General features: G+C 39.2%; 1 protein-coding gene across 5 annotated transcripts in view; it reads left to right on the top strand.

Annotated features, from left to right (window-relative positions):
- Positions 1-13,398, top strand: part of NAV1 (neuron navigator 1) — a 264,428-nt gene that overhangs the window by 81,993 nt on the left and 169,037 nt on the right. The window contains exon 4 of one of the 5 annotated variants that reach the window (XM_087720219.1): positions 4,302-5,129. The exons of 3 other annotated variants lie outside the window; for them this stretch is intronic. In XM_087720219.1, coding sequence (XP_087576345.1) covers positions 4,302-5,129 — 828 coding nt within the window. Of the gene's footprint in view, positions 1-4,090; positions 5,130-13,398 lie in introns of those variants that run through there. One more of the 5 variants, XM_087720217.1, reaches the window with a different exon arrangement.

Genomic DNA, 13,398 nt, shown 5'->3' with positions numbered 1-13,398 from the left:
CAAAATTTTGATCACGTGACCATGAGGATGCTGCAATGGTCGCTCAGTGTGAAAAATGGTCATCAGTCACTTTTTTCAATGCCATTGTAACTTTGGTCACTAAATGTTTTCCCCCTCCTCGACACACCTCACTTCTTCCTTCATTCCTCTTGCTTATCTACCTTCACCTTATCCTTATGTGTGGACAGCATGTAGGTCTAATGGAGAAGATTGGTAGATTCACAGTGTGGCTGTGGTAACTTGTACTGTAAGTGTGGATGGGACACATATTTTAGAAGTTGAATTAATAGACAAAACAGTAAACGTTTGTATCATGATACAGGAACAGACAGCCTAAACGATTTTAAAGCAATCTATCAAAGATGCTTTAATAGCTCATTGGTCTTTCAAGTCCATAAAACACATTATTTTAGAACTTTTCTTTTAGTCCAAGTTATTGTGGAATCCACTGTTTCCAAAGCTAAAATGAATAAATCTTCATTTATTCATAGTGAGACTATGATTCTTTTAGATACTGTTCTTATACAGTGCCTGAACAATGACAGCTATAAGAATAATTTTGAAATATTATCTTTTTTTCTATAGGACTAGTACCACTGTAACAGCCTTCTCCTGCCAGGTGTCTCTATCATCTTCCTGTGTGGTCATTGGGGAAAATGGAATTGCAGTCTAATTTTTCTAGAGGACATTTAGTGGGGAAGGCTGTAAACTAACCAATTGCCCTCATATTATAGCTATATCCTTGATATCCCTAAAAGGTAGGGATGTTATGCAGAACATGAATCCTGGAGCTCTTCCCAACACTTAATAATAGTTGTGCTGTGATTCAATTGACCCCTGGTGGAAGAGAAAGTGGGTTTACAGTAGAGGACTTAGTAAGATTTTTATCCAATCTTTCATAGGGAAGCTTTAGCCTGGATTTTTTTTTTCTTTGATTAGATATGACCCATTTTTTGTATTCAAACTCTCTCTTCTCAGCTTTTATGCCCCCTCATTCTGTTTGGGTTTTGGAAAGTTATGTTTTGGATAGAGTTCTGATTTATTTATTACATATTTTCTGTCCAAACTTTCTTTTTGCTTATGATATATTATATGTGCTAGGGTTATGGTGAGCTGAGGTGGCGCAGTGATTAGACTGCAGTACTGCAGGCTACTTCAGCTGACTGCTAGCTGCAGTTCAGCAGTTCAAATCCCACCAGACTCAAGGTTGACACAGCCTTCCATCCTTCTGAGGTCAGTAAAATGGGGATGGATACTGTGGGGGTGATATGCTGACTCTGTAAACTGTTTAGAGAGGGCTGTAAAAGCACTATGAAATGGTGTATAAGTCTAAGTGCTATTGCTATTGCTGTGATGGTGATATGAATCCTGGAGCTCTTCCCAACACTTAATAATAGTTGTGCTATAGAATCAGTAAGGAAACAACAGAAATATTCTGTTAAACCTTCACTTGTAGTCTTAGTCCTAGGAGCACATTCAATCTATAGAAATGTACATATACCCAATATTTACTTACATTTGATTTTTAACCCCATTTTCTCATATATAACAGAACTCATGTTAACACATATACTGTTAACATACAATATATCCAAATGTAAAATACAAAGTTATCTAGTGTAATCTAAATCTTGTTTTTATTCCCGTACTTATTGCTTCTGATCTGTTGTATTTGTTCCTCCTGCTATAGTATTCTCTAGACACATCTCTTTGAAATGTGAATTTTTGTTTATCTCTCAAGTTAGTTCAGATCAGCTCTCTACAGAACCATATTCAGAAGCCCATCTGTAATGATTCTGCACTTTCCCCCATGTACAGCAGACCAATATCAGTTTTGTTTTGAAGATAATTTCATTGGATAAGGAGACACTGGTTAAACCACCAATTAGTGAGTTGGGATAAATTAATGAAAACGGGAATATTAGGAGATAAGGTGTATCTGTAAAATTAACTTCATACTATAGCTCCCTAACAGTTTACACAGATTGTACAAAGTGGCTGTTCAGGATTCCTACTCAGACTGATAAGGGATGCATGTCCCAAATGCAAAATATTCTGAACAGTGAGAGCAGAAATGAAACCCAGAAGAGCCTATGAGTAACATGGATGAGACATTAAAAGCCCCAAGTCACTGTCTATCCATGCAGAGATAAGAAGCCTACTTCATGTTATGTTAGTTGTTTTGGGCAGGCTTTGGTTGACCAATACCGCAGCAGTGACTCAGGGCTGAGCGATCACTTCCTTTCCTAGTTTTTTGTTTGTTTGATAGATATCTAAGTTGATCTGTTGAGTCTTGCCTGGGTTTATGTCATCAGATTGAGCTGTTTACTTAATAGCAGAATTCCTGAGGGAATTCCTTTCTTAAAATGGATAGCTATCTTTGAGTATTTCTTTTTCTGTCAATCCAAGAGAGTTAATGGTTGAAAATACAGGAATTATCTTGAAAACCAATAGAACTACTGTATGTGTTGTTATAATTTTGCAGCTTTTGCAATTGTTCTTTCCTTAGGTCAGTACTGCTGGAAGAGTTGTGTGTACTAAAATTGCAAACTTGTGAATATATTGATTTACAAAGGTGCTTCATTGAAATCAATGACTTTACCAAAGAAATATTTTTAAAGCAGTATTCTACCATAAACACTGAGAGATAAACTTTTATCATATTTCTTCATTTTTATTGTTAAAATAATACTGCTATGATCACTTTTAAAGTGATCTCACATTAACTACTTATAATACTTGGCAGTTATTTAGGCCTTTGGAGCAGTCAAAATATTACACATGGATCATCTCACAAGAAATCTAGAAGGGAGACCAATATCTTTATCTATCTTTGGAGAAGGTTCTTTGCCCAAGTGACTTTTTGTGTTCTCTAACAGAGCAAGATTTGAACTGTAGACTTCATATTTCAGTTTCTTTGTCACTAGGACACCTGCAGTTCTTACTATATGTGGAATATTTGTTGGACAATTACTGGTAGTGACTTCTATTTTTATTATCAGTAACCAATGGCCTATTTTCAACTGAAAGTCCTGCTTATTACCGGTTAACATCTAGCAGTATGGAACCAAGTTGTTTCATGAATCTTCTCCTTCTGCAGGAATCTGCCAACCCTTGAGCTCAACAGGAGAGTCTTTTCTGAATATTGTTGTTCTGAGTGGAATATGGACTTTATGACCACGGAGAAGTATCTTCTGGCCCTTTCTTAAATGATTTAATTGATTTTCTGTCATTGGTTTTGTTTTGCTTGGCATTTACTTATCTTTTGAATCATTTTCTTTGTTGATTCTGAATTTATTTAAGCATCACCGCATTTAAATCGCCTTTTTAAATAAAATGTTTAACAGTAGCTGCTTCGAGACAGTATAAAGCAACATATAAATTATTAAATGAATGAATGAATGAGCCACCTGATTCAGCACACACAATATCTGCAAACCACTGTTCATAGCCTTAACTGATAATTTCCATATAGCTGAGGAGAAGGAACCATAACACACTATATATGGAAAGGTATTGGTTTCCAGTAAGGTGAATGGATATTCTGAAGGTGGCCTAAGTTACATTAAACAGAGCTTACTTGTTTCCAAGATTCTTTATTGGAAAGGGCCCTTTGCTACTGGAAGGGGTGGAAGATAACACAGAGGAGGCCCTAAATGCCCGCAGGGCACAAGCCTGTTTTGCAGGGCTTGCTTCTCCGACGACATCCCGTTCACCGCGTACGCCCGATGAACATTCGCCGAGCCCCCTCCTCTTGCAGCGAAGCCTTTCTACCGCAGGCAGCTAGCTCTGGTTAGTGCGCGCGCACGCGTACTTATTCCTATATGGACACACACGCGCACACCCCCTCACGCACAATTACCCACGCCTCCTTTTCGCAGAACCAAAAATAGCCTCGCGCGCGTATTGCGCCCCCCACCCCACTCCATTCTCTTTCTCTTCCGAGCCAGTCAGGAGCATCTTGCGGGCGGGCAGGAAAGGCCTTTTTGTGTGTGTGCGTGTGTGTGTGTGTGTGCGCGCGCGTGTGTGCCTTAGTCCTCTTCCTTCTCTCCGGCGGCGCTGGAAGAGAGAGGGGAGAGGGAGAGAAAGGAGGAGCCGTGCGCTCTTGCGCCTCTGTGAGCGCGCTGGGGCGGGGAAGGTGGCACCGGCTGCTTTGATAGCGTGTCTCTTTTTCTGTTTTATCCTACCACCACCTCTTCCTCCTCCCGTCTTTCCTCTCTTTCGCCTTCCTCCCCACCCGTTTTCTTCCTCCTTCCCGTTCCTCCCCTTCTTTCATTCTTTCTTCTCCCTCCGTGCTTCAGAAGCTGGGCTTTTAAATGGTTTCCTCGCGGCGGGCGGGAAGAAGATGCTCGGTAGCAGCGGCGGAGGAGGCAACCACCACGTCAGGAGTCTGCAGCAGGACGCGGAGCTGAACGGCGAGGAAGGGCCAGAGGAACTGAAGGGCTTCAAGAAGGCGGCGTCCGAGGGGAGCAAGGCCATGATGCAGAAGCGCGCCAACCCCAAAGGCCCGGCCGGGATGGCGCCCAAGACGGCTGAGCTGAAGGTCTTCAAGTCGGACAGCTTGGAGGCTCGCCTGCCGGTGGCCTCGAACCTACGCAAGCAGAAGTCCCTCACCAACTTGTCCTTCCTGACCGACAGCGAGAAGAAGATGCAGCTCTACGAGCCCAAGTGGAGCGACGACATGGCCAAGGCGGCCAAAGGGTTCGGGGGCCGCAGCCTTAAAGGCGGCAAGCCCGCGCCCTCGCTCATGTCCAAGAACCTCTCCCGGTCCGAGCACTCGCTCTTTCAGGCGAAGTTGGCCCCTGCCACCAGCAACAAACCGCCGCTGGCGCCGCTGCCCTCCAACCTGGGCAAGCCCAGCCGCATCCCGCGGGGACCTTATGCCGAAGTCAAACCGCTCAGCAAAGCCCCCGAGGCTGGCAGTGTCGACGACCCCAAGTCGGACGACGAGATCCTCTCCAATAAGGGCAAGACGGCGCAGCAGAAGCAGCCCCAGCAGCCGCCACAGACGGCCACTCAGCCGGCCGGGAAAGGGGCACCGGAGGAGAAGGCTTTCCTGAAGGTGGATCCCGAACTGGTAGTCACCGTGCTGGGCGACCTGGAGCAGCTGCTCTTCAGCCAGATGCTCGGTGAGTCAGCCCGTCCCCTTCCTTCCTGTGGGAATCTGCCTTGCTGGTGAAGGTTATGGGGGTTTTTGAGCAAGGGAGTCATCGCTCCTTTGGAAGGCAGGCTGTATGGGGGAGCCTGCGAGGCTTCGGATGTGAACTCCCCATTGATTTCGTCCCATTGGTACACACCCGAAGCTGTTTAGTGCCTGGTGGCATTGAGCCTTTCAGGGAGCAGGGGACGTTGAAGCTTAGAAAGAGCAAGTAACACTCCAAAGAAAGGGATATCATGAGTATGCCATTTCAGTTTGGTCATTTTCCAGCTGTCAGCATTCTTGGCGGGTTTCCTGCCATCTTCATTATGCATTCATTCTTGTTTTGTTCCTCGAGAGTGGATGCTTGCTCTTTTTTCCAGGGGAAAGTAGAATCATTTCTAACCTGACCTCATTAGCATGTTTGGGCTAAAATGTTTTTGGTTTTAAGGCAAAAAATGTAAAACAGGTAGCCGAAATGGCTGTAAAGAATAAGAATTATTTTGACCCCCCCCCCTTTAGACAAGTCAAGGGAAGGATAAGGGACAGAAACTGTGTTTCCTCTTTCAGGCAATTAAGCAGAGCAAAGAAAAATGGTAAAAAATGGAGCAAATCTAGACCCAGAGTTTAGCAGAATGGGGTGTACTTGTCTAGAGAGGGATTAATCTGAAGGGGCATGGCAGAGCCCATGCTAAAATGGATGGCTCCCCATTTATTCAGCTGGGGAATGATAGTAGAAAGGGCCCTTCTCTGTGTTTGCAATTATGTCATGGTAGCATTCTAATCGCTCTGCAGGCAGTTTATGGGTATGGTCTATGGGAAGGAGAGAGAGAGGTACAGCTACTGTGACTGCTGTATGAGCAGCCATTCACAACGCTGGAAAAGCACAAATGGTGAGATGCAGCAGGCTTTTTTTTTGTAATTTCCTATAGACAAATGTGCCCCCACGGTTTAGCAGATGTGCTTGGACATTCTGTAAGTCATTACTGCTCTCTGATTGAGGCTGGTGGCAGAGGGGAGTGGTCACTAGCATCTCTTCACCAGCTGCAGTTGAAAGTGGGGGCACACGGCTGGAGGGAGGGAGGGATGGGCTGATGCATCCTTGAACAGACTGAGAAGAATGGACTCTTGTTTGGTTACTAAGGTGATCTGCAAAGGAACAGTACTGCTGCCATTGCTACTTTCTCCACCTGGAATTTCTCTGAGACATCCGCCCAAGAATGGCTGCTTTGCAAATGCTGTACGCTTAGCATAGAGAGAATAAATAGCAGTACTGCCTAAGTACCAACAGTTTGGTTTCTATGCAACGGCTTGGCTCATAATGATCCATCACTAAGGAATACAAAATTCTCTTCTCCCCACCCCATAAATACTGTTGTCTAACTGATCTGTATGCAGAAGGGAGAGAATACAAACAGGGACATCTACATTTAGGAGCAGGAGGTTTGGGTGGATGTCTAAAATACTGGGATTGGTGCTCTTAAACTGCAATCCTGCATACTTAGTTTCCTATAAGCATATGGAATCCTGCTGTAAGAAATTTAGGATTATCTGTCTGCATTCTCCTGGGTCATGTGCTGTCTGTATCTTAAAAAACTACCACACCCTTTGGATGTAGCAACTGTTGCTACTATTTGAACTATTCAAAGAACACGATTTGTGGTATCAATAGCATCAGAATTTTGGGTAATAGATCAGGATCAGGAGTATGAGGCAAAAAGACTGCAGTAGTCCAACTTGAAATATCTATATGAGAAAGGAGTCTGGAATTAGAAGCAAGCTATGAAAGTTGAGAAGTCTATTGCTGGAATAACTGAAAAACACAGATTTAGGATTCTTATGTTACGGTATGTTAAAATGTGAAAAGGATATGTCTGGGACACTAGCATTTTGGCAGAGACTGTTTCTGAAAACAGAATAATAAAAGATGAAATAAAATAAGAGTTATTATGTAAGCACTGCATAGAAAGAGTCCTAATTTGGGGGCCTAGCACATATGTTGCATGGAAAAAGTCCTGAGGTAAGTCTTTCAAATCCATTAAGATTAGGACAAATCTACTGGAAACTCTGGAGTGCTGCTGCCTCAGTATCAGTGGTGGGTTCCTACCGGTTTGAACTGGTTTGGCCGAAGCGGTAGTGGTTTGGTGGCCTGCATTGCTAGAACCGGCAGCAACCCGGGCCTGCCACGCCCCCAAACTGGTTCTCCTGGCAGCGCCATAGGCAGCACCATCTTGTTTTTCGCTTCTGCGCATGCGGAGAACAATTTTTATTGCACTGTGCATGAGCGTGCGCTGCACTCCCACGAGCAAACTGGCAGCACAGGCTGTCAGAACCCATCCCTGCTCAGTATAGGTAGTTCAGATCTTGGTAGTCAAGATCCATTCTCCCTCATTCCAGAGTAAGGGGAGACTGAGTGAGGAATGTAAGGTATAGTGCTCAAGGAAACTGTGAGTCGTTCCCTCTCAGCCTAACCCACCTCATACTGTTGTGGGGGAAAAAGGGAGGATTATTACATATGTTTGCTATCTTGGATTACATATAAGTAATAAAGGTGGGATAAAAGTAAAAAATAAAAAAATGGAATAATGGATTTAAGATACTGGAAGGCCACTTCTAACTGAATGTTCGAAAAAATGCCTACCAGTTTGGCTACTTTAATGAAGGAGTCAATTATGTAGAGTGATAGAGATATATTTGTCTTTACTGGATGTGTTAAGCAGATGATCACAGTGTTCTATCAGGTATGCTTTAAGATGAATTATTATATTGAGGAGGCCTAAGTGGCACCTTCTAGTCTTGCATTTCTCTGGGTATGGAAGGGGTGGCTGATTTTTCAATTTGCTGCTATGTGATGTGGCTATCAGTTTGGTTGGCTTAAAAAAAAGGGTTGACCAATTCATGGAAGTCATGGGAATCTGTGGCTATTAGCCCTATGATTGCCTCTGAAGGCCATCTGTTGAGAAACTGTTGGGTTTCCTTGTACAGCTTGTTGGCTACTGTGAGAATAGACTGCAGGATTAGATGGACCAGGAGTTTAATCGAGCAGAGCACAGCTTATGTTGTTCTAAACAAAGATCTTTATGTAGAAAAACAATGAGTACATTGAATATATTCTCTTATGTTTGAAGATGATATGAACTCAATAATGGCAATTCAAGTGCTTCTGAATCATTGTATTTATGTTGAAAAAACAGTATATAAAATAACTTTGAATATTCAAGGCCGAAGGATTCTGACCACAATTATTGGGCACTGGCAGAACTGAGACAAAATATAGCATATCTGACTGTGAGATGAAAATAAGATTCATGTCAGAAGATGAACTCGTTGATAGAGCCAATGAACAAATAAGAGAAATAACTTATTTGAAAATTATAAGTCTACAGAATCTGGACGATAGAGATAGATTAAACTTTTGCATAGTGCCTCTTTTCTGTTGCCTGTAGGAATGCCTAAGTTCTCTAGCTTGCAGATTGTTATATGGGGGGGGGGAATCCTTCCAAAATGTGAAAAAAGTGGACAATTTGTCATAATATCTATTAGCCTCTATTAGAGTCTGGATAAAGCAAATTGCCCATGAGTTTATTTTGTATTTTGAAATTAAATTCTTGTTTTCCGCTTTCCTCAAGCACTTTCCTGATAGGACATTTCCCTTTGCATCTTTGGTATTCCTTCTTCCATGCCAAGGAATAAGTACATTCTGTGGTAATAAATATATATCATTTGTCAACATGTAGAATGAACCACAAGGAAGGAAAAACAAAGCAGAAAACCTGATTGCTGCTTTTCCTGAACTGTAGTCTCCTAATTCTTTGTGATTTTCCAAATATCCTAACCTAGAAGATAGATAGATACTTATCATAGAATCACAGTGCTGGAGATGACATTTAACTCATCAAGGTCAATACTATGTTTTATGCAGGAATCCAAAAGAAAGGATCAGAAATAGATCAGCTTCTATTTATATGTCTAGGATAGGAGAATTCACTATGTTCCAAAATGACTTGTTGGGGATGACAGTTTAAACAGATCATTATTCCACGCCTTTATTCTAGGATAATATACAACAGGTCACGTTTTTCTTCAGGGTGATTCCATTTCAGGTATATGGAGAGATTCTTGTTGCATTAACAATTGTCTTTTCTTCTCAAGGATATATGTGCTATTTACACAAGCTCTTTTTGTAGACACATTTCTAATCCCCTTTCATCTTTGTAACTCCTCTTTATATCAGTTCTGAGTTCTCCAATTTAACATGTGGTATCTTGAGCTGGGGTGTGACCAGTGCAGAAAAGTGGAAGCATTACTTTCTATGATTTGAAAATTATACTTCTACTGATGCACCCTGAAATTGTGTTTGTCTTTTTGGCAAGCTCATCACAACTTGTGATTAAATATAAGTCCAGGTTTTCTTTCATACTTGTTATTGCCAGGCCATGTATCTATAAGTGTATAGTTGTAGAACTGTACATTTTGTAAATGCATATTTACATTCTTTTCTTTAGATGGAGAACTTTGCATTTGTTTCTGTCGGACTTCATTCTGCCACTTTGAGTCTGTCTCTACAATTTATCAAACTAAATTGAATTTCTTGTGAACGTGATTTTGTTTATTCTGCTCACTTTTTATATGTTTCCCAAGTAGTCTTTGTACATGTATGTGTGCATGCATACCCACACATATATGATATTTTCTGTTATTTTGTGTATACATTTGAACCAACAGGATATTGTGCATGTTTGTCACAGGACATTATCTGGAATGGCTTAATTAACGTAGTACATGGAGTAATGAGGAGCAATTATAAGAGAATAATCAGTTTCTTCCAGTTGACTTTGGTTTGCAGCCTTCAGACCTTGACTCAAGAGACACACTTAATTTGAATCATCCAGTCTTTCTTCAATTTTTTTTTTGCAATGTTGAATTTAGTTATGCTTCACTGGAGAAGTTAGACAAGTGTCTCAAGCTTGATTTTTGCCTAGCTTCTCATGTTTTTAATATTATCAATCTATATTATTTCCACAGAAGATATATTTCATTTTTTTTAAAAAAACATACAAAAATATATATGCATATGTTTTCTCTAGTGTATACTTTGTGCATATTACAGCTTGGATGCTTTTATTAATGTTTCCCAAATATACATGATTCTGAATGCAATATCACCTGTTATACATGCTTTTATGTACATGCTTTGTAAATTGCATAGCAAAGTGTGATAAAATGTAATTTTAGATATATAAATTGCATATCAGTTTGTCAATAAGATAGAATATGTGTATGGTAAATATTTGTAACCCAAACAAATTTCTTCTCTATCACTGTTTTTATTGAGAAGTAAATCTGTACCTGATCTGCTTATTAGAACAATAGAAAATCTCTTAATTTCTATTTCAATTGCCTTGCATATTTATTGATTCCTTCTCAGGAATCTTTTCTCTGGGTTGGAGGTCTGATATGAATTTTTCTTTTTCTTTTTTTAAAAAGCATTACATTTCTGTGCACTTCTGTTTCTCTTATTGTTTTCCCCAATGTTTACATGTATTTATGACACCCACTAGATAATATTGTACTCCTTTAAAAACAGTCATTCTATTCTGCTTTGTATCTATCTATTACCTAGAATCTGGTAGCCATCCTTGGTGGTTTGGTGAGCAATTAAACACTATGCTGAGGTATTTATCTTAATTTATGTCACTTGGCACATCTAGCTAAGTATTCTTTTTATCATTTTATTGTTCATTCCTGTAAAGCCACAAGAGTTTTTGAAGACTTTACAATATGCTTCTTATTCAAATACTTTACATTATTTGACATCATCTGCAAATTTGTCCACACCTTTTCTCAGGTTGTTAATTATTCTATTAACAAGAACAATTTCTATACACATCATAGGAGGCAACTTATTGTGCACCTATTTTACTGTACTGATACAACAGTACATAAATTTCCTTTCTCTCATTCTTGTATGATTAATATAATTGTAATTTATTCTAGTCTGTTACTATTTATTTCTATGGGGATATTTTTGTGAAAGTCACTATCACTTTCTTGAAATATAATAAACCAACATGGAGTAAACTAATATATTTTAAAATATGGCCTCAATTTGTAGTTGTTTATGCCAGAAGCTATAAATATGCATATGAAAATAAGCCATCCAATACATGATATGGACATTTCAATTTACAGAAGTAAAAATAGATATGAAAGTATAATATTAAATCTTTTAATACACCTCACATTGTTATACTACTTTGTTTCAGTATTGTGTGGTGCTTACATATTATAACCAGTAGTTCCCTTTTCGATAAAATATGCTAGCCATAGCATCCTAATTTGGATAGGTTGTGGATAGGTTTATTTTTGGTAGAAGTGAGCAAGGGTATGAAGCTGATTATTTAATTGTATAGTAAATCTTTAATTTAATTTTGGACAACACCCTAAATATGGTTACTGTAAAATTAAAGTGGAAAATTTTGATATCCTTACAATCATACCAGAGAGAAGAGAAAAGAGGGAATGTAGAACCTAGAAACATATTATTGTAACATTAAACCGTGATTTAGGTTTTGACTGAACATAGATATACTCCTTTGGGATGTATCAAAGCTCAAACTATGGAAATATCCAATACCCTTTTTTTTGTAAAAGAAAGGGAATTTCAGGATTGATTGATTGATTGATTGATTGATTCATTCATTCATTCATTTATCTGTCTGTCTGCCTGCCTGCCTATAGGCCATATCAACGTACAGGTTCAAACACACATTACCAATAAAATTCTAAACAAACAATTTTAAATGAGAGAGGGATAAAATACAATAGTTATAGGATAAAATACAATAATTTAATACATAACTATGTAAAATAGAATAAAATGACATACAAATATATTTCTGCATCACCTCTTCAATCTTCCCCAATCAGGCCCATATATGCCGATCTTAGTTGGGCCATTTTAGTCAGAAATTGTGCTGTATTAAACGTCATTTTCAGATTCTGGTCATTCATGTTTTAATATGGGCATCCCACTAGGCCATACGTTTAATATGTGGATCAAGGAGTTATCTTGTAAATTATTCCATAAATGATATACAATGTCAAGCTAGTAGAAGAAGTTGGAGTACAGATGTCCTGGGATATTTACTTAAACTAAACCTGGAGTGATGTATAAAGTAAATATCTATTCAGTAAAGTTATATCTTTGCTAAGAAACCTAGAAATGGCTAACAAATCAGTGAGAGACAAAGTACAAATTGCATCATCTGAATGGAGGCACATCCTGGACTAAATATAGATTGTGCAGATGTATCCTTGGCATTAATAAGCCAGTGTGTTATGTAGCATAGATCAAGAATGAAGTTGCTGTACGTTTGTCTTGGAAAGTGTCAGAATATGTGATTGGTTATATGGCAATATGAATAGTACCAGGAACTGTTTAATTATATCAGTGGATTGCCTCAATTCTTGATCTGACTTTTTTACTGGTTCCTCAGCATCTAAATTACATAATTAGGGTACATGCTAAGCTTACCATCTCAGTAGGTTTCAAATCTGTTAACAAGAAACTGCCAGAACTAAAATACCTCTCTTAATTCACAGGGACTGCAAAAAACTATGTGGGAAGATTCTAAAGCAGAACATAAAACTCTTGTCTGTAGTAAACTTGAAATCAGTACAGTGATTACTTTAAGCCAGCACTTAAGAGTTGTCAAAGGTTAACTTTGTTATTTTGATTTTGGTGAGAAAGTGGATATAATGTATCTCATTCTCAGCAAAACATTTGATAAAATACACCATGCAGTTTGATCTTGGGCCCAGAATTCTTTAACATTTTTATTAATGACTTGGATAAGAAGAAGGAAGAAAAACTCATTAAATTAGTATATGACACAAAATTGAATGAAAGAGTTAAAATGAGCATGTTTTGGAAATAAGAGTTGAAAACCATAGTTTTCCTGTTTGGGTGTAATACGAAACTTTATTCAGTTCATACAGGATCTTCGGTGTCACAGCAATAAGAATGGAGGATGGAAACATTGCTGGGAAAATGAGCAGAAAGCTAATGAAAAACTCACCTAAATACGGTGATGTCTAAATGGGAGAACTAGAAAATACAGTGGATGCCAAGATGAATTTGATTTGAGACCTCACCTATTACTGTACATCTCATCCTCCATGAATCTGATGAAGATTAAAAATAAAATAATCCTTAATCTTGTTCTAGGAAGGAGTGGATTTTATGCTAAAGAAGCACA

This window comes from Thamnophis sirtalis, unplaced genomic scaffold, assembly GCF_051295495.1.
Source record: "Thamnophis sirtalis isolate CommonGarterSnake01/CBP01778 unplaced genomic scaffold, rThaSir2_p1.2 scaffold_7, whole genome shotgun sequence".
Taxonomy (NCBI): Eukaryota; Metazoa; Chordata; class Lepidosauria; order Squamata; family Natricidae; genus Thamnophis; species Thamnophis sirtalis.
The sequence above is the reverse complement of the archived record's forward strand: the minus strand, read 5'-3'. Positions and strand labels throughout refer to the sequence as shown.